The sequence below is a fragment of the Phyllostomus hastatus genome, unplaced genomic scaffold (genome assembly GCF_019186645.2).
Source record: "Phyllostomus hastatus isolate PE091 unplaced genomic scaffold, TTU_PhHast_1.1 phas_contig_17, whole genome shotgun sequence".
NCBI classification, from domain to species: Eukaryota; Metazoa; Chordata; class Mammalia; order Chiroptera; family Phyllostomidae; genus Phyllostomus; species Phyllostomus hastatus.
The window spans coordinates 8696886-8723303 of record NW_025333664.1 but is presented as its reverse complement, the minus strand read 5'-3'; the positions used below and the strand labels follow the sequence as shown (position 1 = coordinate 8723303).

The 26418-nt window shown below is 46.3% G+C and overlaps 2 protein-coding genes across 9 annotated transcripts in view; one reads left to right on the top strand and one right to left on the bottom strand.

Annotated features, from left to right (window-relative positions):
• CSE1L (chromosome segregation 1 like) overlaps positions 1–11080 on the top strand; it is a 37196-nt gene extending 26116 nt beyond the window's left edge. The window contains exons 15-25 of the mRNA XM_045833420.1: positions 1132–1268; positions 2383–2486; positions 4015–4112; positions 5197–5347; positions 5489–5697; positions 6087–6184; positions 6286–6371; positions 6749–6830; positions 8651–8797; positions 9468–9699; positions 10481–11080. Coding sequence (XP_045689376.1) covers positions 1132–1268; positions 2383–2486; positions 4015–4112; positions 5197–5347; positions 5489–5697; positions 6087–6184; positions 6286–6371; positions 6749–6830; positions 8651–8797; positions 9468–9699; positions 10481–10570 — 1434 coding nt within the window. The 3' untranslated portion in view covers positions 10571–11080. The remainder of the gene's footprint in view (positions 1–1131; positions 1269–2382; positions 2487–4014; positions 4113–5196; positions 5348–5488; positions 5698–6086; positions 6185–6285; positions 6372–6748; positions 6831–8650; positions 8798–9467; positions 9700–10480) is intronic.
• A 4528-nt stretch (positions 11081–15608) lies between these two features.
• STAU1 (staufen double-stranded RNA binding protein 1) overlaps positions 15609–26418 on the bottom strand; it is a 50620-nt gene continuing 39810 nt past the window's right edge. For 4 of the 8 annotated variants that reach the window (XM_045833239.1, XM_045833240.1, XM_045833241.1 and 1 more), the window contains 7 exons: positions 24419–24613; positions 22072–22218; positions 20680–20755; positions 20142–20461; positions 19418–19540; positions 18642–18727; positions 15609–17113 (listed from right to left, as the gene is read on the bottom strand). In XM_045833239.1, coding sequence (XP_045689195.1) covers positions 17098–17113; positions 18642–18727; positions 19418–19540; positions 20142–20461; positions 20680–20755; positions 22072–22218; positions 24419–24613 — 963 coding nt within the window. In that variant the 3' untranslated portion in view covers positions 15609–17097. The remainder of the gene's footprint in view (positions 17114–18641; positions 18728–19417; positions 19541–20141; positions 20462–20679; positions 20756–22071; positions 22219–24418; positions 24614–26418) is intronic. The other 4 variants (XM_045833242.1, XM_045833243.1, XM_045833245.1 and 1 more) reach the window with 1 other exon arrangement.

Below are 26418 nucleotides of genomic sequence, written 5' to 3'. Positions count from 1 at the left end.
CATGGAAAGTCATCTTACTCATCCAGCACTTCTGCCAAATTACAGTTCATTCAGCTATCCCGCAAATTATTTAAATACACAAGCAAGAGTAGAAAATAATAAGTGTGGGGCAAAAGTAGGTTTACATTTATTCACGTGGAAAATAATACAGTAACTATTCACTAAGAATACAAGAACAAACCGTTTTTGCACACTCACAGTACGCCTGCCCTGCACGACGGTGACGTAGCGAGCACAGCTGTGCGCTGGCAGCACTTCAGTGTGCGTGCACGGTGGAGGCGGCGGGTCGGGCGCTTCCTCCCCGTCCCCGCTCTAGTCTCTCCCCCGAGAGGGGTAATGAGTTCAGTGTGTCTCGTGCCCATTCTTACAAGTGTTCGTCTGGTTTTACTGTGCGTATTTGTTTCCACAACAAATCTGTCATTCCTCATAGGATTACATTTTTTATGTGTATAACTGATGTCATGCTATAGTTGTTGGTCCACACATCTTGTTATTGGTGCGCTTAGCATTGTTTCAGAGAGCTACTCGGCAGAGGTGTTAGAGTTCGTTTTCAACAGCTGTGTACTATTCCATCATGAGAATGTGCCACAGTTCACTCCCTACGGGGGATTCTTTAATTTCTTGATTTATAATTTTTTTGTGTCTTTGGCAAGTATTTACTCAAGGTTACCTGCAACCTTGTGAAGTTGTTCTATTTTAAAGACTAATGGATTGTCTAAAAAATGTTAAGAGACTTTTATTGGATTAGTATTCCTATTTTTGTCCTCCTCCTCCCTCTTTATAGAAGAGAAAATGAGGCACACGGCTTGAATAACTTTTCCACGAAATGCCCGCTGGAGAAAAGTATAGTTGTTAAAGACTGATGAAATCTGAGTCTGCTTCTCCGTGATGTTTGTCTGTGGTATGCAAGGTTTTATCCCCGTCGTGCTGCTTATGCTCGGAGAAGGAGGATTTGAAACGGGAATGTGAACTGAACCACTGTGCTGGGTAGAAGTTTAGGTTTTTCAGCCACATCATTTCCCATTGCAACAGCTGAAAGAGCACTCTTTAGAATCAGCAAGCCCTTTCCTTCCTGTTGTCTTTTAGATGGCACCACTGAGTTGACGCCGTGTGTATTACTGTGTTTTTCAGGTGCCGAAAGAGCAGCTTTTAGTCTCCGTTCCTCTCTTGATAAATCACCTTCAGGCTGAAAGTATTGTTGTTCACACTTACGCAGCGCACGCTCTGGAGAGGCTGTTCACTATGAGGGGGCCTAACCACACCGCCCTGTAAGTATCGGCTTCTGCGGAGTTTCGTTTTTTCATCTTGGGGTGGGTGTTCCGTACTGGTCAGGGATGTCTCTGAGTGTATTCATAATGTCATTAGTAGTTAGAAAAATTAATGTGTACTTTTTACTCATTTATACATACTGTCTCAGTCTGAGAGGATTTGAGGCAGCATGCCAAAATAGACACATTATAATAATCGAGTTAAGTAGAGGAAATGCGAGCAAAGGAAAATAACTGGGGTGCGTTTCATATAATAAACTGAAATGTATGTCAGGATCCTGTACAGTAGTTAAAGAAACTCTTGAATTTTATGTGGAGTCTCCTAGCAACCCAGGCAAAGAGAGAAACTTGGCAAGTTAAAATGTTCACAATCTCCATGGGATTAAAGTTGAAACAGTTAACTGAGCAGCAGCTGTGTTCTCGGCCACAGGTGCAGAGTTACTGCCCCGGCGGGTTCGAATCAGTGCTGAGCTAGGACACGCTAGGGCCCCAGATAGTTGCTTTTCTGGCCTGACACAGGCCAGGCTGCAGAGGAATGGGTGGTCTGCATGTCTTTCAGGCCATTCTTCAACAATGTTATTTCTTGAAACTGACTTTGGGTAGGAGATGGAAAACAATTCTAGGTTCTCTTCATCCAGAACTTGAAGTGCAGATATTCCCAGAGGCCAGTTAAGGGTTGAAAGGACATTCTTTGAGGTGAGTCAAGCCAGTATCTGTCTTCAGGACCAGAATTTACACAAAAAACAAACAAACAAACAAAAAAAAAAACCAGTTCTAAACCTGCTCCACCTCCAGGAAGATTAGGTGGCTGAGCCCCTGAGAGTTTTGAGTTCTGGTCTCAGTGGTGATATGAACCAAGAATGACCTTAACAGCTTCAGATGATGTTGGGTTTGCTCAGGTTTTGGTTTGTTTAATTATGATTGGTCTTAGATGTGTCTTCTTAGGAATTAACATGAGCTCATAGAAAAAATTGTTTTCCTGAGCTGTCGATCGTCAGTGGTGGGAGATGGCTCACTTTTATGCCAAGAAGTGTGATTTAGTAGTTGCCAAGGGTAACCCAAAGTGACAAGCTCAAGGGTTGGCAGTGACTGAAAGCTGTTTTTTCATCTATAGCTTTACAGCTGCAGAAATCGCACCGTTTGTTGAGATTCTGCTAACAAACCTTTTCAAAGCTCTCACACTTCCTGGCTCTTCAGAAAATGAATATATTATGAAAGGTAGGCCGCTCCCCGGTGTGCACAGACCACAAGTGTCTAATCTCCAACTGCAAGGGCGAACACTGAGTTGTATGCCGCTACCTGAGAACTAGCTAAGATTAGATACTTTTAAATGAAGAATATTGTTTTCTTTATGGTGTTTTCAGGAAAAGATTTCACCTAATTTAATAGAGAGCTCTTATTAAAGAAAAAGTAGCATGCTCCTTTTTTCCTTTCCTAGATTGAATTTCTCGAGGGCAAAGGTTAGGTCAGACAACACTCAGTGGTGGCATGCCACGCGAGTTCTTGGTGGGAGACCTGGGCGCACCTGATAGACCCCACACAGATCCTGCCTGCAGAGACGCAGTGACAGCTCAGATTTCAGGGCGCGTCACAGCCACCTTCACTGCCGCATCCCAGGAGACTAGCACAGTGTTGGATTCCTAGGCAGTGCACTTCAAAGAAACGGATGTCTGTTCTGGGTCAGGACCCCTGGGGTGTGGGTGTGGGTGTGTGTGTGTACATGTGTTTAGGTGTGTGTGTGAGTGTGTGTTTTCAGCACTGTACTTCTCCCAGCAGCGATGTGCAGTGACTGGGGTTTAATGTCCATTTCTGTGAGGCAGCTAACTGGTCCTTGGTCTTTGTTGCTGTGTCCGTAGCGTATGCAAGAACACCCAGGGTGTAACACCTTCTTGGTAAAGACTCTCACAGGAGTGAATGAAAGGCTGTGTGTCAGCCCAGAGGAGGGACACCGACCCACCCACTAACCTTCTTAACCTGGCTCAGGGACAGGCTCTCTCTAGGAAGTGGTGTCTCAGCTGAGGTGAGGGCTAGGTAGCAGTTGGATCGTTGAAGTGTGAGGCTTTGGCTCAGAGAGAGGAAACATCATTGCAAAGGTTAGGAGACCAGAGAGGATCACGTTCTATCCTGTGTTTGGCATACAGTAGGTGCTCTACTTAGTAAACATCTATTCTGTTTGTGCAGAAATGGCTATCATACATTTTTAGCTTAATGTATTTATCTCCCATGCCACATGTTTGTAGGCATTTTTTAATGAGCATTATATTTGCAGTATGGGCCCTCCACAGCTTTATACGTATTTCTGGACTTTCCTTCTGCTCTTAATTTCTTTTTTTGGGGGGTTGGTGGGGAGGCACGTATCCTTCTCCTTCGTTCCCAGTAGGCTGCAGTCGTGTTCCCAATAGGCTAGGACTGAACACCTTCTGCCGTGACTGCTCCGTGAAAAAGACGCAAAACAGTGCCATTACTTCTCTGCCGCTTTAGTCACTTCGTTTTTCTTGGTCTCCCTTTTTTAATTCTTTAAGCTTTATGCCCTCAGGAAATAATATTTCCCAGCTAACTTTTGTTGTCAGTCCTTGGCCTAATTTTTAAAAGAAGGGAAATTTAGATTTTAAATGTAGAGAGCTCCCTGGGGGTTAAGGGTCTGAACATTTTCAGTTGATGAATCAGTGGACTTTTTACCCCCAATCAGTGTTTTGTTCTGAATTTTAACTAACATATTTGTTTTTGCTGTTTTTGTATTTTACAGCTATCATGAGAAGCTTTTCCCTCCTGCAAGAAGCCATAATCCCCTACATCCCTACTCTCATCACTCAGCTCACACAGAAGCTGTTAGCTGTCAGTAAGGTAACAGAACCACTTTCAAAAGTACCGCTGCTTTTTAATTTACGCTCTAAACTGCATGTCAGGATTCCCTGCAGTAGGTCAGACCTAGGAAAAAGGTCTTTGGAGTCTTCTTAACCCCACCGTTCGTGTACATTTCTGAAAACGTGGGGATGGCGTTGGACTGGAGGCATGGCAGCACTCGCCTTCAAAAGGTATAGGCTCAGCACCGTTAAAACGTCATTATCCTCAGTTTCAAGTAACACGTTCATTGAAGGAAATGGAGAAAGTGCAAGTAATATGAAATGATCTTAGGAAAGTAGGCTTTGTACCCAGTGGACACAAAAGAGGCTGTTCACTTCTCTTTTGATCAGGAGTTTAACACGTATTTTGATTCATATTTAAACATTCTTAAGTTTTAGATAGTAAAAAAATCAATTTAAGGCTGACAAAATTTCTCTTTAGATTCTTATTCCTAGTAACCATGAAAAGGAGATAAATTCATAGGAAGTATTAGAGGCGCTTTGGAGAACAGCGATTATTTTTCCACTGAGGTTTGGTCAGGGTCTCAGGAGATCGAGAGGGAAGAGAAGCAGGGGACCATCCCTCACCGTCCCGGTCCCCCGGAGCAGCCTTCCAGGGAGTGGGCCGCCAGGGCCACCACTCTGCAGACAGGGCCGTGAAGCCCGTAGGAGTTGAGGTTTACCCAGGGTCCCGCCCAGGGCTGGTGGCAGGGCCGGGTCGTGCGTCCCTGCGCGTTTCCGCTGCTGACAGTGACGGCATGAGAGCCCGTGGGTTCGAGACCAGGCCCTCACAGCTGGGCAGCTGGGGCTCATGCTGTCACCTCCCTGGGACGCTCAAGTACACTTTTGCTCATTAAAAGAAAAAATCCAAACAAAACAAGTATTGCTTTATTTTCTGAATTTTATAGTCAATGTAAAATTTCAACATGTAGGCTTTTTATTGTCATTGGTGGTCTTAATACTGACTTTTAAAAAGAAGACATCTTTTTTAATGTTTTGGAAGGGTTAGGTGTTTTATTCTAAGTGACAGTGAATACGGTCACTTGGATTATTAGAATAATATGCCTTTTTTAAAAAATTTTCAGAACCCAAGCAAACCTCACTTTAATCACTACATGTTTGAAGCGATATGTTTATCTATAAGAATAACTTGCAAAGCCAACCCTGCTGCTGTCGTAAACTTTGAAGAGGCGTTGTTTCTGGTGTTCACTGACATTTTACAGAATGATGTACAAGGTAAGTTAAAAGGGGTTGGTTTTTTCCCTTGCTGAATAAAGTCATTAAAGTGGTTATAGAATGTAGCCTTCGTAACAGATACGACCTCTGGTGGCAGAGCCATCGCTTCTCAGGCTGACAGCCGTTTTACTTCCTCAACAGAGTTTATTCCGTACGTCTTTCAAGTGATGTCTTTGCTTCTGGAAACACACAAAAATGATATCCCGTCTTCCTACATGGCCTTATTTCCTCATCTCCTCCAGCCCGTGCTCTGGGAAAGAACAGGAAACATTCCTGCGCTGGTGAGGCTGCTCCAGGCATTCCTAGAGCGCGGTTCGAGCACGATAGCCAGCACTGCCGCCGACAAAATCGTGAGTCGGGCTTTTACTTTGATGTAACGATAATTTTCCAAGGTGGCTGATAGAAACTAAGGATGGCAGATTTTTAAAAATTCTTTATTAAAATAAATGTAGTAAAAAGGGAAGTAATTAGTAGGAAATGTTAATGTATATCTTACTAGAATTAGGTATCTAACCTTAGTTATCTCCATGAGGGAAAACAAAAAATTAAGAGCCCAACAGGTTAATCTCAAGAACTTTTAAGGGCTCGTTGTGTGGCATTATTTTTCTCTATACTTCAGAAATTGCTAATTAGATTATTACAGCGTGTACTCTTTTCCAAGTTACGTCACCTGTCTAACTTTTGGTATAATTAATCCTTGCCTTTTTAACTGGTTGACATTTGATCTGTTTTGTTGTAGCCTGGGTTGTTAGGTGTTTTCCAGAAGCTCATTGCATCCAAAGCCAATGACCACCAAGGCTTTTATCTCCTGAACAGCATCATAGAGCACATGCCTCCGTGAGTATGCCTACGTAACCTCGCGGTGCTTTCTTCAGGGGCTCTGCCGGGGGCTCGGGAAACGTGCTGATGTGTGTTACTGCTTTTACTCAATTCTGTAGTGAGTCCGTTGACCAGTACAGGAAGCAAATCTTCATTCTACTATTCCAAAGACTTCAGAATTCCAAAACAACCAAGTTTATCAAAAGTAAGTAAAATCATTTGGGTGCTTCTGCAGAAATAATGAAGGAAAGTAGCGAAAACCCCTAGGCATTATGGATACATCTAATAAACCTTTTATCAGTTATAAATGTTATCTATAAAATACATTAAGATGTTTGTATTCCTCAAACACTAAATCAGTTTCAAATGTATTGTGTTCCAAAGGTTAGTTTAACAGAAACATAACAAATATAAGTCAGAGACTGCATGTAGACTTATGCTTGTGCTGTACAGGCAGAAAGCTGTATGTTAACTGTATTAAAAGGCAGGTGTTGATGCTGAGCCGTCTGGCAGGCTCCCACTGCATCGCTTGCTCAGTGCAATGAGTCCTCCGTGTTGATAATCTGCATCTTCTCTCAACAGGTTTCTTAGTCTTTATTAATTTGTATTGCATAAAATATGGGGCGCTGGCACTACAAGAAATATTTGATGGTATACAACCAAAGTAAGTTTGTTTTTTAATACAATATAATAAATAGTAAGATTTGTGAATTTATTTTTAGAGAGAGGGGAAGGGAGGGAGAAAGGGAGAGAAACATTAATGTGTGGTTGCCTCTCATGCACCCCACACTGGGGACCTGGCCAGAAACTGTTTGGTTCACAGGCTGGCACTCAATCCACTGAGCCACTCCAGCCAGGGCTATATTTTCTTTTTAAACGTGAAAAATTGGACTTTAGCATAAACCAATGTCTATTTTATACATGATTTCATAGTTATTGGTGCAGTGTCAGCATAGTATTTGTGGTTTTCAAAATATTCTTGACGTTGTCCTCAAGGGGGAAATGCCTGTAAACGTTCCTCTGATTCCCAGAGCGACTCCCCACTCTGTGTCCTCCAGCCAGCGTCCTGTGCAGTATTAGGTGGTCGGCGTTGTCTCCAGGAGCCTGCCTTTGTTAATAGCGTGATTTTTCAAATGAGAAATAAGACTGCTTGGTGTGTATGCAAAGAATGTAGTTGAGTGCCATTCCCCACTTAATAGGGAAGGGAAGGATACAAAGAAATGATAGAGGATGGAGAAAAACTCATGTTAGATCTCTTTATGGTGTATCAAAAAAATTCCAGATTGAATAAATATAAAACTTATCTAAGAAAAAACAATCTAAGAAAAAGAAGATCAAAACTATAAACAGTAAAGTGACAACAAACTCAACAACTAGCAACCACTGAATGGGAAACAAAAGAAACTAAGCAAACCACTAGAGCAGAAACAGTGACAAGTGGAGGTCACATGGACGTTATCAGCAGGGAGGGGGAGGAATGGAGGTACAGGGAATAAGAAGCATAATTGGTAGGTAGAAAACAGACGGGAGTTAAGAACAGTGTAGGAAATGGAGAAGCCAAAGAACTTATGTGTACGACCCATGGACATGAACTAAGGGGATGCTGGAAGGAGGGGAGATGTAGGGAAGAGCGGGATACGGGGAAGGAAAAAAATGGAACTGTAATGGCATAATCAGTAAAATGTACTGAAAAGAAAATTAATTAACCTAAAGAGCAGTATCAGAAAATAGGCTCTCTAGCAATAAAGGGCTGTGAGGAAGTCAGCAGTTCATGCGGTGCTAGTGGGTGTTTAACTGGCAGTGCTCTTTCTGGAGAGCAGTAAATGTCCATACTCTTTGATGCCCACTATTTCCGCATCAAAGGGTTTATTAACTTCTATAATCTGACACATTTGCATCTCACGTGTGTGCAACAGCGTAGAGTGATTGGCTAGGTCATCTTTTTACTGTAGCCAGTAACATTTACAGGCACAGGTATGCAGGCATAGAAAGTCAGGAAGTTTATTATCCAGAAATGTTAAAACTAATTATTGCCAGGTAGTGAGTGATTCGTTTTTTTTTTTTTTTTTAAATATTTTCTTTATTTTTAGAGAGGGAAGGGGGGGTAGAGAAACATCGATGTGCAGTTGCTGGGGGTTATGGCCTGCAACCCAGGAATGTACCCTACTGTGTTTTTCTTCTTGATGTTGCTTAATCCTTTTTCCTAATTTCTAATTTTTTAGACTTCTTAAAAGTTATTTTTTAAAAAAAGACCAATAAACGGCTGTAGAGATTGAACGTAGGCTTCAGCATTCACAAAAGATGATGGTGATTGGCCTCAGGGCAGAGGTTTGATGCTTTGCCATCTCCAAGTTTCTCCCATCAGTGCCGCCTTGTTCTTTGTGTTTTATATTCGTAAGGAGCCAATGAGTATAAAAAACATCTAATAAGTGTGTAACAATTATAGGTAGTCTAATATTGACTGGGTTTATTTTGTTTTAACAGAATGTTTGGAATGGTTTTGGAAAAAATCATTATTCCTGAAATTCAAAAAGTGTCTGGAAACGTAGAGAAAAAGATTTGTGCGGTTGGCATAACCAAATTACTAACAGAATGTCCCCCGATGATGGACACCGAGTATACCAAACTATGGCAAGTACTCCATTCTGAAATTCTTAGAAATTACAGCTTCCTTTCACGATGACTGCAAAATCAACCAAGCTTACTTTCTCAAGGGTTGAGAGAATTGGGTTCTGGGCCTACGATGTCTTATTCCCTGATTTTTTGGGGAGCGGGAGAAGGAATTCATGAACCCCTTGAGAGTCTGGTAAAAGTCCCTGTTATTGATGATTTGTAAGACAGTTTTATAACAGGTGCCCGAGTAAACTGGCTTCAGTCTGGAGAGGTGGTGAACAGGCTAACAGAAGACCTTACGTGCCCGTGCTTAGTGTCCGGCAGACCTGGCTTTCCTGGCCTCCTGCCTCGCCTTTCCTTCTGCTTTCACTCAAGCAGCCCTTCCGCACAGCCGTCTGACAGCTCGAGGCTTCCTTCCAACTCCTAGCTCGGGCTCTTCCTTCGGCTTGAGCCACAGAGCCTCTGGCTAGTCAGGCCTGGGTCACACAGCCCGCTTGAGCGCTCTGGGTGGGGTCGTTTACCGAAGAGAAATGGGGGCGCTGCCGCCGAAAGAGCTGAAAACTTTGTGGATAGCCATACGCACCGATGCCCATCTTAGTTTCAGTGGTCCCTGGCTACGTTGAGACTGTGAGTCTATAATTTGTGTTGCTAAGGAATTGCTGTTTTGTTTTGCTTTCTTCTAATCCAGGACTCCTTTACTGCAGTCTCTGATTGGCCTTTTTGAGTTACCTGAAGACGATTCCATTCCTGATGAAGAACATTTTATTGACATAGAGGATACACCAGGATACCAGACTGCCTTCTCACAGTTGGCATTTGCCGGGAAGAAAGAGCATGATCCTGTAGGTCCGATGGTGTCCAACCCCAAGATTCACTTGGCACAGTCGCTGCACAAACTGTCCACCGCGTGTCCAGGAAGGGTGAGTGTCTTCGCTGTCGAAGACCTTGAGGGGGAGGGGGAGGGCGGTGGTCGTTCTGGTGCCCGTTTTCATTGCCCAGCAAACCGGACAATGTCCCATGGGGCAGTACTCAAGGCTTCTTTTTCTTCAGCTAAAATGATGGGCTGACAGAATATTTTAAGGGAATGATTTTAGGAGTAAATCAGGGATAAAGCCCTTTGACTAGAAATGTATTTTTTCCCCAGATTGAAATAATCCTCCTAATATTAAAATACAGGTATTTGTTTTTGTTAACAGAGGCATAGTCAAATTAAATAATGGAATATAGAGTAAACCTAGTAATGGATGTATGATTGTTCCATTAGCCATCGCTTTTGAGAGTCTTAAGATAAATTTATATTTTTCAATGTTTTATTATGGAAAACTTCAAAGATACATAGAACCAGCACACAGCACCCTCACGTGCTAACCTTCGATAGTAACCATTTTCTGCCAGTCTCGTTTCACGCGCTCCCTTTTCCGAGCAAGCTCTAGGCAGCATGTCATTGCACCCCCAATGTACTTCATTATGCATCACATAAGGGCTTTTGTTTTTTAAACATCATAACCACACTGCCTCTGCCATGGTGAACAGCAGTAATTCCTTATGGATCCACTTTTTAAACCTATTCATTTTTGAAGGCATAAAAGTAGTGAGGTTACGTGGGAAGTCCCATAACAGTAACGGGTGCGGGCCTGCCCCTCCCAGAGCGGAGGTGGCGTTCCGGTGGAGATCGGGTTTGTGTGTTTCCGTCTCTCGTAGGTCCCCTCGATGGTGAGCACCAGCCTCAATGCAGAAGCGCTCCAGTACCTCCAAGGGTACCTTCAGGCGGCCAGTGTGACGCTGCTTTGATCTGTGATTTGGCTGAGAAAGCCCAGGATGGTTTCTGAGGAAAGTTGGTCAACTTCTGAGCACAGCTGCATAAAAACAAAGCAAGTTTTCTTTTTGAACGTGTCACAAGTTCCATCTTTTAAAAAATATTAAATGTTGCTTTATTCTAAACCTTGGGCAACTTAGGTGGTTTGTGTGATCATAAAAAGTGGTTAACTTTTCCAGTTTGCAGCTTCAAGGGACAAGTATTAATAGTTCAGTATATGACACTGAGTTGAGCATTTGCACTGTTTGGATAATTTAAAAATTTTGACAGACACTTAACTGTGGAGACGTTTTATCTGTTACTAAGTCCTTTTGTTTTGAGGCTGATGCCAATTTGTGGTTTTCTTGTCCTTTGTATTTTCGTGTTTCCTTAAGCTTTTATTTGCAGTGTAAGTAATCATTTGTATGACTTGCCAAGAAGTGCACATTACATAGTTTTAAATCTGTAATCAGCAATAAAAAGAGCCCTAAACTTTATGTATCTAAGAGCCTCTCAAGAACAGATTTTTGGTGCTCCCTGATAACAAGGGAATATCAACACCCTTCTTCGGGGTTGCTGCATGCTAGGTGGTAAAGCTAGGGCGGGAGAAAGCAGCCATGAACTCGTTTATCTGTTCCCGGCTTTCCGCCTTGTAAAGTTCACTGGATGAGGGGAGAAAAAAACTTGCTAAGGTGGGAAGCACTGTCCACGTTATTTAAAAAAAAAAAAAAAGTGGGTGGAAAGGTTTCTCGGACCTGATGCAAAAGGAAGTGGGAAACAAACTAGGAGAGGTTTGTATTTACCTTGTACCAGGAAAATGTCCACCTTGCAGTTTTCAGTCAACCCTTCTGCGCCTGGAGGGGAAAATGATCACTGCTCCCGGGAACCTGGGTTTCTGCAGCAAATGTCAGCTGAGAAGACATCCTGGCCTGTGTGCAGTGAGCCCGGGGGCGGGGGCGCCACCTGCCGGGCCTGCCATTCTCTGACACAACTGGCAAGGACATGCAGCATGGTGAAGTAGGTAAACCTGCTCACCTCACCTCCTCCCACAACCACGTGCAAGTTACAGCTGAATTAATTATAGAACCACCACCTGAAAACTCGGAAACTAAATGAACAAACCTCCTCTTACTAAGGGTATAAAGAACCCAGGATGAAAGTGTGGGAGGAACGGAGACATGGAATGGGAGGGTCCCACACCCACGTGAGGAGGAGTATTGGTCGTGGAGGGGTCCCCTGCAGAGGAGTGAGACACTGGACACCCCCAGCCCACCGCATCAGCTCAAAACGCTCCAGGGCCCTATGGGGAGGGACTGAACTGACTCCCTTCGGGGCGCAGGTCGGAGGGCCGGATGGACGGCACCACTGCTCTTCTCCTCAGTGGCAAGCTTGAGCTGGCGCCACTCTGACCTCTCCATTGACCTAATACTAATCTCCACTCTGCCCCAGGGGCCTCTGTTTCGGAGACCCCACCAAAGTGGCACAGCCAAGCAGCTTCTCCACGCAAGCAGCCTTCCTCCATGGGTGCTGAGGCCTTTATCCAGATTCCGAACAAGGAGCAGCTATCTGTCCTCACTGTATCCTGGACCCCAAGCCTGGCACAAAAGGTGACCCATCCTAACTAGTGGGGTAATCCCATCAGGTGGCCCCAAGCCCAGCACCAGTGCAACCAACTGCAGGTCCCTGTGTGCCCTGTAAACAACTGCTGGCCTTGGCCTGCACTGGAGCCCCTCTTAAGACACTTCAGACCGCATCCGACCACCACCCAAGCAGCTGCACAGAGGACACACCTGAAGGCTGGACTTGGCTAAAACCACAGCCCCACTCAAGCAACTTCTGCTTCACGGGATCAACTCCCACATGACAACTGGTTAAGGCCATCTCTCAGCCTGTCAGCTGGAGGGTCGGTCCCACCCACCAACATGCCGACAGCAGTCGAGGCTCAGCTGCAACAGGGGGGCGCGCAACCTGCACGAGGGGCGGGGTGCTCTGGAGCACCAGGCTCCGCTGATCAGGGACACTAACCCACCAGGCCTCACGGACACACAGTACGAGAGGCTCCTCTGTCGAGACCGGCAGACCTGGCAGATCAACCTAACAGAAACAGGCATGGTGGTCGGCCACAATGGGAAGGCAAAGAATCCTCTCCCAAAGGACAGAACAGAGTCACAAAGTCAAAACATGGCTATAAGGGTAATCCGTGAGCTTAGGGGGAAATAGGTAAACTCGGTGAGAACAAACAACAGAAAACCTAGTCAGAAATGAAGAAGACATGAGAGGGAATCAACCACAGCTTAGATGAAGCAGAGGGTCAGGTCAGCCAATCTGGAAGACAAGGTAGCAGAAAACAACCCGAAACAGGGCAGGGGGGAAAGGTTCAGTGATCTGAGACAAGATTAAGCATAAATTCACAACGAAAAGTTACTTGACAAATCTGATGGAGTTACACAGGATGCTGACAGAGCCTCACTCCACAGTGGGAGCAACTGCCCAGTGGTCCCTCAGCAGCGTCAGAGGTCGGGGAGAGACTCCCGCTGCTGCTGCACCTGCGGCAGGGAGGGCGGGGCTGGCGCTCCCCATCCTGACGAGCTCCGGGTGCTCGGTGCGCACCTCACCCCCGAGCTTCAGGATGGATACTCCAAGTGCACGCTGCAAACTCTTTGCAACTTACTCTGAAACTAAAACATCATTTAAACAACTGCCCCTGCACAGATTGCTGTTTCCTGTTATTGCAGGGCTAGTGGGTATTTCCATCAAAGATTTTGATATTTGTAGAATGTACAAAGGAAATATTTTTAGAATATTAAACTTGGACTAAGCAAGTATTAAGCAAAGCAGTACAAATTTCCTAAATTACACATAATTTTTGCTAATAAAATTGGGAATGCTGTTCAAAGTACAAAGTCTGATTAGAATATGATTAGCTTCACATGTATATTCTATACACACAATGACACATTCCAAGAAAGTAACTGCTGATTTCAGGAATGGAAACTCCACCACCTCCCATCTTTGAGTTAGCCACTGGTTCTTGGAAGTACACACATTTCTTTAAATGACTTCTGTTGGCTGGCTTCTCTCTGCCAATCCAGAAATGCTTAAGTATTCGACAAGTCATTACTAATGGATTCAGAAATTTCAAGCAAGGTATGTTTTTCGTTTTGTCTTGTGTCTTATTAAGGGCGCACAGACTTTTAGGCACTAAAACCAAAGATGGTGGTAGTCATGGAAGTTTCTAAAGGCGCCCACAGACAAAAAGCTGCACACCTCCATCCGTGGGTTTCTTCCCTAGAGGTCACCTCCTCCTGAGCTCACATCAGCCCCTGCGCAGCCGCAGCTGCTCGGGAACAGCTGGTTTCCTTTCCCGTTGGTCACCCATCCCAGACTCCTTCCCACCCCATGAGACCTTGGAATCCAGGCCGAAGTGGCTGCCGTCACTGGGCGTTTGCCCTGCAAAACCATGCACACTAGCTCAGTGGCAAGAAACCTAGATTCAGAAGTGACACTTTTTGTAAGACTTTTAAAAAAACAAACTCAGCTATAGGGAAATCATCTTCGCTCGTTAACATCTCGTGATAGGAGGAACTTGACAACGTCAGCACACCACTATGGGCTCAGGGACTCCCGAGCCTGTCTGCCGTAAGATGAGGAGGAGCCTCTGGCTGGGAGACCAACACTCTACAAATCATAAAGACTGCATCTGCTGTCCCAAGGGCAGAAGTATAGTTTGGGCTCAAAGGTTCTCGCCACTCTTAAGAGATCACGTTGGAATAAAACGTACTGCAGACTCTGGATTCCCAGGCAGCGCTCTCAAAGCCCGTGGAGATGAGGTGCTGCAGAATGAGCGGGGCCTGTGCAGAGAGGCAAAGCTGGTTTGAGTGTACGTTCAGGACACTGAAGGACGTCCTGTCTGGACATGTCTCCAAAGCAGCCAGATGTGTCACCTTCAGAAAACCTCTTATCAAAGGAACCCAGAAATCCTAACATTCCTAAGTGGAAATTTAAGTGGAAACTCACTTCTGTAGCGCTGTTAACGAGGGCCAGCTGGAAACAGCCACCGGAAGTTCTCAAGCACTAAAACTCCTGTCACCACTGAGGCAGAGGCAGTGTGCCCTCAACAGGTCGCTGAGAACACAAGGGCAGTCGCGGTAGGCAGCCACTGGAGAACATGGTTGGCAGTGCTGGGAGGTTGGCTGCAACCTCCGTGTTGTAGAAAGTACCGAAAACAAAAGTTGTGAAGAGCTCAGGGTTGCTGGAGGTATCAGTATAAATGCATGGCTTTTAAATATATGTACAAATAAACAGATGTGTACACATACATACAGGGGTGGACAAAAGTAGGTTTACAATTGTGAGCATGCAAAACCTTATTCTTGTACTAATACTGTTATTTTCCATATGAACTGTAAACCTGTCTCTGCCCACCCCTGCAAACACACATGTATGTACATCGTACATGGACCTGTGTCCAAGCCGTCTGCGCAGAGGGCCTAGAAACAACAGCCCGGTCGGTGGCAGTGAGCGCTCGCTCCAAGCACCCACATCTTGCTTTCCGAACGCTGTCTGTCACCAAAGGGGACCGGGGCTCCTTGGAGAAACGACTGAGTCTAGGACTGGGCGAGGGGAAATGCCTGCTTTTCACTGCTTCTATGCCTGTAGTGTTGAATCCCTCGTTTCCCCGTAACTTTCTGATCCCTTCAGGTTATTCCAGCAGTCCAATCCACAGGCTGGTTTTATAGTTAACCACCTTTTCAAGAATCTTCTAAAATTAAGAGAAAACCACCAGCCCCTTCCTCAGCCAGGCTAGGAAGCAATGCCTCGCCCTTACTCCCGAGTGGGAGAGCGCCTGAGGAAGGGAAGAGACCCGCGGTGTCGGGAAGCCTCCAGGTCGTTTTTTGGGTAACAGTGTCAGGTTCCGATGACAGGCATCTCCCTTCACCCAGTGCCCACATGTCACTGGCAGCGATGCCCCCCCACATTGTGCTTCTGTGCCCTTACATTGTCCCTTTAGTTACTGCTCAACAGGACAAAACAAATGCATTAGATGTTTATTGATCAACAGATACAAATTTCAGGTCTTCAGAATTTTGCCCAAATGGAATCACAAGCATTACAAATTTTCTTTTCTTAAAAAAAGGACAGGGGGCAGGTTGGGAGGGGACCCAACCTAGCAGTAGTGGCATCTGAGAATAAATTAACAAAAAAATTTAGTATTACCATTTATTGGTGACAAACACTACATTTTACTTACATTCCATGGGGACAAAAAATTCCGGCGTAAACAATGAATCAAAGCAGTACTTAACTCGCAAGGCTACCGTGCTTTCCAGCTGAACCATGGGCAGGACCTTACCGCACACACTTCCGTGCACAGTAGCACAACACCAAAAGCAACAGTTTCAGAGATACACACGGGTAGGTCATTCTTTTCAGCCCTACATGGAGATGCAATCAACAGTATGACGCGCTCGGGGACACCAGCCTGCAGTTCCGCACGGACTACATGGAGGTCACACCTGTAGTGTAGTGAAAGCTGTGTGTCCTCAAGAGCCATATGTACATACACACGATTTTAATAATCTTTAAAACAGAGAGCAAAGTTCATTTAAGTGTGTTGCATTAACAAAAATGAAATAGAAAAGGAGCCAAATGATCATTTAAAGTTTAAAATTCCTAAATCGTCCAATTTGTACACCTGTGAGAGACTTCATCAAGGGTTCTGAGAAGTCCAGGACTGTTCCAGCCAGACCGAGGGCACGCACCCTGCATCACTGGAACGGTCCCGGGTTAGTCCAATGGGATGAAAGGGATTTAATCTTTGCCGGTTAAGTTACTGATAGTCTCTTAAGTTTCTAAACTGTGCTATGTAACTAGATACAATTGAGAAACTCAAATGAAAATTTATAGTGTCATTTCAATCCAAAGAAAATAATAAAACTAAGAATATGCATCTCTTTTGGAAGAGAAAGCAGTGGTGACGGGTGAGTACCACGGGAGGTGGGGAGCCGTAGCAAGCTAGGGGGTTAGCTCGCGCCGAGTAGGAAGCATTTGATTTTCCTCTAGTGCTTGCAGCTCTGGGCCTGCTGGTCTAAGGCCTCTCTCCGGCGTGGGTGTCCAGGATTTGTCCCAAAGTATGTTAGTGAGCCGGTCTGAGAAAGGGTCCTGTTTTCTGCTTGCTTCTTCCACACAGCAAAAAAAAAAAAAAGAAAAAAGAAAAAAAGAAAACCACCAAGCACTGAAGTGCAGGGGGCAGGGACCTGCTGGTTTTGCAACTGAGCAAGGGCTGCTTGGCAGGCCCAACCCTCCCCCACAGCAGCTGCTGCTGCCACCATGTGGGGACAAACCACAGCACATTCGAGCAGCCTCAGCCTCCCGCCTCTGTCACCACTGCTGTCTCCAGTTCTTTACCCATCAGGTCTCTCGGCCCACTCGAGGTATCAGAAATTCCAAATTTTCAAAAGCAGTCCCAGGATTTTCAGTATCTGTTGGGAAGTTTATGTAACGGTTCATGACCAGAAGGGGTTCAGCACCTCCCACACCTTTAAGGAAGAAAAAAAAGAAAATGACGCTAGTTTGAAATGAAGAGAATTAAACCCATGTTAAAAGAAATTTGCAGACACTGAGAGAAGCCCAACAGCACGGGCCCCAGCTTATGATGACTGCAGCCAACTTTCCCCAGGGTGCGCTGCCAAGGGGAAAAGGCAGGGGGCGAATGTGCGCACAGCATGCTACCTCAGCGGCTCGGGGGAGTAAGGATGTGTGAGATTGTATTTGCATAAAGAAAGAAGTATCCATACATAAGAAGCTAATAAAAATGTGACCTCTGGATGGGGGGGGAGAATGAGGCGACGGGGAACTGTATGAGGGCAGCATTTATTTTCACAGCATACCTTTTAAAATAATTTTGATTTTGGGACCATGTGAATATATTAACTACCATATTTTGCTGTGTAAAATGTACATTTCTTTGCCCAAATTTATTTTTTTAAAAGATTTTATTTATTGAGCGCGGGCTGGGAACCAAAGTGTCCCAGGTTCGATTCCCAGCCAGGGTACATTCCTGGGTTGCAGGCCATGACCCCCAGCAACCGCACATTGGTGTTTCTCTCTCTTTCTCTTTCTCTCTCTCTCTCTCTCTCTCTCTCTCTCTCTCTTCCCTTCCCTCCCTTCCCTCTCTAAAAATAAATAAATAAAATCTTTAAAAAAAAAAAAGATTTTATTTATTTTTAGAGAGAGGGGAAGGGAAGGAGAAAGAGAGAAACATCAATGTGTGGGTTACCTCTCACACACCCCAAACTCATCCTGACCCACAACCCAGGCATGTGCCTTGACTGGGAATAGAACCAGTGACCCTTTGGTTCTCAGGATGGTGCTCAATCCACTGAGCCACACCAGCCAGAGGTTTTGCCCAAATTTTTTAGGAAAAAATAAAGATGCACATGATACATGGGTAGTACTAATTCTGCATCTATATAAATGTTAGAATTAAAAGTGTAACTCTAGCTCTGGCTGGTGTGGCTCAGTGGATTGAGCACCATCCTGAGAACTGAAGGGTCGCCAGTTCAATTCCCAGTCAGGGCACAGGCCTGGGTGACAGGCCAGGTCCCCAGTAGGGGGCATGTAAGAGGCAACCACACACTGATTTTTCTCTCCCTCTCTTTCTCCCTCCCTTCCCCTCTCTATAAAAATAAACAAAAAATCTTTAAAAAAAAGTATGACTAGAGAGTAGTAATGATATCCATATGCAAAGTAATACCATACCATGGAACACATAACTGGTTTTGTACCTAAATGTAAATACATAAATAACTGAATTTAAAAATTAAAACAAAAGATTTTTTCCCTCAAAGTCTGGGCCAAAAATGTGGATGTGCATTATCCATGGCAAAATAAAGTACTCAAAATTTTTTAAGAAGTGGAGCTCTCTGCCCCGAACTGGGAAAGCTAGCCGGGGCACGGGACAGGAAGTAACTGCGGCCCAGCGTCTCAGCACTGCGCTGGCCAGACAGCTTGCATTTATCGCAAACAAGGAACAGAACTGCTTTCCATGCAGATCAGCTCACTCACACAGACATTGGTCCGTTTCCTGTTCTTGGCATCTCTGTACTTTGTTGGTCCAGCTCAGACAGCAACTTTAAAATGTTCAGTGCAGCCTAGCAGGGGACGAAAAGAGAGGTCAGACCACAGCCACTGCTCGGGCCACAGCGCAAGCCACTGGTTGGAGGCGAAATGTCTCCTGCTGCCTAGCAAAGCAGGTGGTCCCACTGAATAACCTTCTTTAATCTGAATTTTTAATTAAAAAAATTCATTATCTCTGGTTTCATTATTAAATTACCTCTTAATTTTCTCATGTATTTCCTGCTAATATTTTTAACCTTGTGGTAACTGGGCTGTACAAATTTTATATCCTGCTTTAAAACAAAACCCGCTCATGCTTCCTTGTTAGAATACACCGTCTTCGGAGACATTACTCTGATGGATGCACCAGTCCCCTCGGGTGAATGTGCCGAAGTCCATGGACACTAAGCAACCCTTCCCGGTGTCAGTACTTCTTACAACGGAAATGTCATCTGAGCAGAACACCAAAATAAGGGCCTTTCTACGGCTGCCTGAACCCGGGCCTTCCCGGGTTCCCCAACCCAGGGTCTGCACGACAAGGGCTGTGTGAAGCTGCTAAGTTCTCATACACAGGACGTGGCATCAGCCCAGGGAACTAAGAGACCAGTTCTCCAGAAATACTCGATCTGTGAGACCACCGGCTGCCCCGTCGGCGGGAAACCCCTTCCACCATCCCCCCGGGGCCGGCCCCAGGCCGGGAGCGGGCCCGCCACGGGAGAACGTACCATGTCGTGGCAGGACTCCAAATCCTTTCCAATACCGTGGCTGATCAGAGGCGGCTGAGAGGAGCAATTGATAAGAGATACAAATTCGTTCTTGTTGTTTTTGGGGAAGTCTTTGTATTCGACCTAAGGGGGAAAAGAAAACTGAGGCAACGGTCGGGAAGAGGTGACTGTGAACCGGCAGGGGCTCTGAGAAGAAGGAAATGACACCTCTCCCCGGGTCTCAGCCTGACACGGGACACCAACTTCTGCTCGTCAGCACGGAAGACTGTCAGAGGGGCTTGCGGCTGAGGGGCGCCAGGGGCTGCGGGCAGATCACGGCCACAGCTCCGGAGCCTTCCCGGGACCTACATGTCTCCTCAAAGCCCTGGTCTGAAAGCAGCCTGCCCTTCCCTACCAGGCAGAAAGGGCCCGCACAAGGAATCTGGTCTCACCGAAACCTAACTTGCGACCACCACTAGATCAGAGGCCTTGTTAGTACTGCCCTTGGCTTGGATATTTAAACTTTCATTACCAAAGGTCAAGGGTTTTCTCTTGCCACACAGGCCTGTAATACCTTCCATACCGCTCCACCCTTCCTTAGAAGGCCCTTTCCCCATGCCTGTCCCACCCGCCCCCCAGACAAAGAGCTCAATCCTTCAGAACAAGGTAGGACGCTCATTTTCTGAGAGAAACCCAAAGAGGACTGCACGGACGCGCAGACCCCACAGCGCGGTGCAGCAGTTACCTGGAATCCCTGGACTCTGGAAAGGTAGTCCAACTGCTCAGAGGGTCTTGTGAGAGGTCCATGGGGTGCGTGGCCTGAAGAGATGTTATTCTTTAAAATGGTCTCGGCTGTGGGCGATGTGCCCCCATACAACAATTCACGGGCTATCATGGCAGTTACCGTGGCCTTGGCAGGGTTCGGAGCTGCCCTGGTAAAATCTTTGGTGTGATGTCCTTGACTGACTCCTACAGCCTGGGCAACCTCGGGCACCATGGGAAGAATTCCAGCAGGCAGTTGCTGATGACTAAGATAAGGCATCCTAAATTCATCCTCCTTATTGCCTAGGGAGGAACACGCAGGCAAATCAACACAAGGCCACACGCACTGCCAGCCTGGGAAGGTGCTACAATCCCCCCGCCTGCCCACCCTCAGCGCGCACACTGACGCAACGCCACAGGGCTGGGAGCGCCGACACCTGTTCTCGGGCACTGCTGTTACCAGGAACCAAGCAAATCCCCAAATCCCACTCAGATCAAGATAATATTAACAGCACACTTACTAGTCCCATTTTCATCCCCAGAGCCAGGTTCAAAAAAGGTTACTTTTCTTCCATCCCCTGGTTTCTTTATGGGTGTCTTTAAAAAAAAGGGAGGGTGGTTATGAGTGTAAGTCAAACTTGAAAAATTAGTTCCTGCTCTCTAAAGACTACTAACTCCAATTAGCACGAACCCTTGGTTCTGACACTTCTGAAGATCAGGAGGCAATCCGCAGACAGCCCTCCTCCCAGAGCCTGACCACTGGTGCGCCTCCGCCACCCGGCGAGCCCGGAAGCAAAGCCTCCGCCGTCTCCCAGGGCACAGCCCCCCCGGGGCCCAACCCCAGCCTGTCCAAATGGCAGGCGCACCAGACTGAACGCTGGGCCGCCGTCTGCACGCACAGGAAGAGATGGGAACGTTAAACCAGAAAGAGCCAGAAGACCCTAGATCAGGAGAGCCCAAGACAGGGAAAGATGCTTTTCCACTGAAGCTAAACGATACTTCCTGGAGCTCACAAGGTGACATTTCCAGAGACGACAAACTGAGGAGGAAATGTTACTAGGTAAAAATTTTGTCGGACACAAGGTCTTCTTTCTGAGAAGGTAAGGATGCCCATGAATGCTCTGCAAGGTTCTGGAATAAAACACTCTAAATCCAAGTCCACGATCCAAGCAGATTCTCTGCTAAGTGTCTGGGGTCCTACTTATTAATTGAGCGGCCACAGCGGCGCTCTCTCTCACGGCTGACACGACTGACCGAGGCACACCCATCAGTCCCGGGTTTTGCGAGTGTATCCCGGCAGGAGAGTTCAGTGACTGGAGACAAGGTCAGGCAAAGCTTGGGGGGCACAGCTTAACCGTCTTGGGTGAAGTAAAATTTTCAATATGGGATGATTTTTATCTATTGTTAAATTTGTAAAGAAAAAAAAAAAAAAGCTCAAGTCTAAACCACAGATTTGGCCTGGACTCTCGAAGTGTACTACTTCAGTCCCGCAGAAAACCCAAAGCCTGCTCCACGGTGGATGAAAGCCCGAGATGACGAACCTTCCATGCAGGCCTCAGTCTAAGAGCGCACATGATGGAACCATCACACATTCGTTCATTTCAAGCCCAATCACCCAGCGCCCTACTCACGGAGAGGAGCAAGCTGCCCTCCAGCAAAGCATCCTAGACCACAAAGACACCGAAACAAGAACAACTTGACTAGGAGCCCTTCCTGGGGCCATGGACAGGCGACTCCCCCTCTGACCGCCTGACAACGGTCTGGCTGGAGAAGACGCTGCTCAGCGGGGCTGCGCCACAGCCAGAAGGGCCGAGCCTTGCCCTGACGCGTGGCCCTGGAGGTGTGAGGGTCCCCGGATGCCAGGAGGTCATCTTGCAAATAGAGAGCGAGGACACGGAGCCCTGAAGAGTCACCTTATCCTCTGATTTGAGGGCTGGTTTGGTGGGCTGAGCTTGTGGGACTTTGAAGCCCAGAATCTCCAGCATGTTCTCGGCCGCGTTGCGCTTGGCCACCTTCTTATTGGTGCCCGTTCCCTCTGCGGTGTGCTTCCCCACTTTCACCTGCACACAGAAGACAGGAGTCGTGTCAGCGCTCAGGCCTTCGGAGCACACACCGAGCAGGAAGTGACGTGCGAGCCAAAGAATCCAGCACTGGTCAGAGGCCAGAAAGCTGGCCGGCGGCGCCCAGGAGCTGGCCTGCACCAGCCTGCAAGCTCGGACTGGTAAACATGCAGGAAGTGGGAGAACATGTCATTAAAGGCAACTATTATCAAACAGTCTCGTATTACATAAGCATATAATGAAATACATTATTTTAACAAACAGGTAATGAATACTTAAGACTCATCACTTCCTAATTGGACTACATTTCAGAGTTATCTATGCTTTTGAAGTTCTTTACGTCTGTTTTATCTGTACGGTGGAATTACCATGTAATTGTGTGCTGCTACCCATCTCCTCCCAACTCCACAACCAGGAAAGGGCACGGCCATGGTGGGGTTTCGCACCACCGAAATCTGCAAACACTACAGAGCAAGATTTGAGTTGCTTTGTTGAATGTCTATTCTAGACTTAAGTGACAGAAAAGGTTAACAATGCAGATTAAGCTCAAAAGCATGGTAAGTCTTACCAAGACATTGTAACTAGTACAAAAAAACTGAAATTCTTCTAGTCTGCAAAATTATGTGATTGAGCAGAGAAGTCACTCATACTGTTTACATACAAATAGGAGACATTCTGACACGTTTTTGTTGTTTTACTTTCCTCTCACTTGTTAACGTGAACAAAAATACCAACCAATCTTCATGCTAGAACTCCGCTCGTTTGTCAGCAGCACGAGCAGCCTGGACAGCACACGAACTGATCGCCAGTCTGACTTACAGCACTGTTGTCACTGACAGTCACAATGAAGGGACAGATGCATGAAGTTTACAATAAAGAGGATTATACATATGTAATGTGTTATTTGTAAACTGAGCTATAAGAGCTATACATCCAATAAAATTTGTAAAACATCTACGTGTATACATACACACAGGGTGGGGCAAAAGTAGGTTTATAGTTATGAGTATGTGAAACAGTTTACTCTTGTTATTTACTAATTATTGTATTATTTCCCATATGAACAACTGGAACCCTACCTCTGCCCCACCCTGTGTGGAAACCACACACACGCACTCCCCCGGCGCACTGCCCTCTCCGAAGCGCAGGCTGTTAAACACACCCAGGACACCCAGAGCCTGCAATCCCCTTGCAAGCTGGCATGACCAAAGAGCCCCATGTCACCAAACTGCGAGGACCAGGGAAACCTTCCCTGGCCTGTGAGGAGGGCCTGGGGTTGAACCCTGACCGTCTGCCAGGCAGTGAGCTCGGGCGGGTCCATTACTGATTCTCTCACTAGCTGCTCTCACTAGCAGAATGGACCCATCACTACTCCCCTCGCCTTCTGACTGTGCACTGAGACACACAAGGCCAAGTGACGATGCTTTAACAGGTGAACTGATACACATGAGTTAAATAACCTGGTTTTCACCAGAAAACACCACTAGATTCAAATCACAAATTAAGCGGCCCACGTGGATATTTGTTTAATAAGCTAAGTGCAAGGAAAAGCCCTCTACACTGCTCTGAAGCGTCACCAACCCAGACTGAAGATTCTACAGAAGGATTAGGAGGAGCAGGAAGAGATCACTTGGTGTAGCTACTATAAAGTTTATCTTCTGAAAAGAATATAAATCTTCAAATAGATGTAATGAAGGAAAAGAATCGAGCCCTGGCTGGTGTGGCTCAGTGGATTGAGCGCCACACTAGGAACCGAAGGTTGCAGGTTTGGTTCCTGATTAGGGCACACGCCTGGGTTGCGGGCCAGGTCCCCATTTGGGGGCAAGCGAGGAGCAACCACGCATTGATGTTTCTCTCTTTCTCCTTCCCTTCCCCACTCTCTAAAACATAAGTAAAATCTTAAAAAAAGAAAAAATCTGCCCACAATCCCACCACTCCAGCGCTCTTCTAAACTGACACGTTGTGCCCAAATTCCTACTGACTGACAGCACCTGCGGTGCACGGGGAAACAAGGTTTTAAGGCCCCAAGTTACTGCAGCCAACATGGTTTTAACTGCGGCACCATGGACGGCAGGGAGCGGCCCACTGGACCGATGCGCTGCGCCCGGCCTCCTCAGGAAGGTGTCCGGCCCTGGGTCTCGTCGGGCTGGGGGACGGGACGGGGTCCGAGAAGGGACGTCCACAAGCCGCACCGACCCACCTGCATCACAAACTCCCTGCGGCGTGGGAGGCCTCGCTCTGTGAGCAGCATGTACTCCGGCTCCTTGTCCTTCTTGGCCTGCTGGATCTGGGCGAGTCTGCTGATGGGGTTCATCGCCTGGCCGTGCTCCGGGCCGCTCTGCACCTGAGGAACGACGACCGCACAGACCGTGCGCCTGTCAGTCACGGGAAGGACCTTGCCGATTCAGAGGTCAGGACACAACAAGAGTTACTTTATATTGCTCTAACAGCTCAGAATTAATCTGCTCTTTTCAAAACTTTTTTTAATTGAAAGATGATAAAAGATTTTCTATGACTGTTATAAAGTGATTTTAGGGTCTTCTTAGCAAACTGACATCAACATTTCACTAGCAGCGGGCAAGCACCATTGCAATGTCTGCTTTTTAACAATTTCAGTATATTACAATGAATGAAAAGGCAGAAAAATAAGAACACTGTTCCTAAAATTTCCCAAAACTCTATACTATAAGATGGGTTCCCAACTTTCTTAATAATGACTCAAAATCCAGAAACCATTAAAAATATACAAAAAAAAAAATTCAAACATAGAATGAAGAACCTAAGAGCCCTACAGTGGGCAGCATCTTCAGCACCAAGGAATCTGCACCTGCTCTGATAAGGATTTCCAGGATATATTAAGCAAAACAAAGAAACTGCAAAAACATGCTAGCTTTCCTATGTACAGTATGCTAACTTGTGTGTATGAGAAATCTGGATCTTGGTGATACAGCATGAAACCATACTGACAGTCCTGACATTAACAAATGTCCCCACATGGACTCCTGTCCCTCTGTGGGGGTGGGGGTTGGAGGAGCAGTACAATTTTTGATAGGTCCGTTAGCATAACCTAAAACTCCACAACAAGGTGTATAAGGAGGACCCAAAAACAAACCTGGATTTATAAAAATTTGTGTATTTATTCTTACATGTTTAAACTTCTGTCACCTTCAAAGTACTCTCCATTCAATACACCCATCAAGACATCTTTTCTGCCCTGGCTGGTGTGGCTCAGTGGACTTGAGTGTCAGCCTGCAAACCAAAGGCTCACTGGTTTGATTCCCAGTCAGAGCACATGCCTGGGTTGCGGGCCAGGTGTGTAGTTTGGTACACTCGAGAGGCAACCACACACTGATGTTTCTCTCTTTCTCCCTTCCCCTCTCTAAAAATAAATAAATAAAATCTTTATAAAAAAAGACATCTTTTTCATTGCTCAGTAACAATTTTCAACTCCTAGACTCTGATGCCTTTTAGTGCTTCTGTCTTTTTTTGTTTCTCATCTTCTACATCTGCGAAATATCTCCCTTTGAGGACTTTTTTCATCCAGAGAAACAAAAAAAGTCACTAGAAGCTACACTGGGTGAATAGGGAGGGCGGGGCATGGGGGTCATGCCATTTTTGGCCAAACCCTGCTGAACACTCAGTGTCGTACGGGCAGGTATGCTCGTAAATCACTCATCACGAAATCAGTAAATGCACTGAAAGTCTCAAAAAAAAAAAAAATTCACTGAAGCCAAACGCAGACTCTCACGACAATGCCAGCTACTACACTGATACAGTTGGGTTCCTAGAACTCACCTAGTGGGGAAACCCTGTGCTACAAGGGGCCATCCTCCAGAAGACAATTACAATTTGGGGGGGCCCCCCTCATAAAGTAAGATATCTCGCTCCTACACCTGCCCCTGGGCAGCTTTCCTTCCACGAATCTCCTTCACGATGTACGAACCCAGCAGCCCACGAGAAGGAGGACACTCGGTTCACGGCTCTCCCCGCACGCAGGTGGGCGCTGACTGCCCTTGTGATCACAGGGCTGCGAACACCCACATCCACAGAGGCGTGTGCGTGCCTGGAGGTGCCTCCACTGGACCCGGCTCAGCGTCCTTGCCTGCCCGACCCGGGGCTGTCCAGGGAACGACACAAGGAGGCCCCGGACAGGGTCTCCCGGGCCCAGCATGGGCACGTTAGCTCCCTCCACTTCCACTG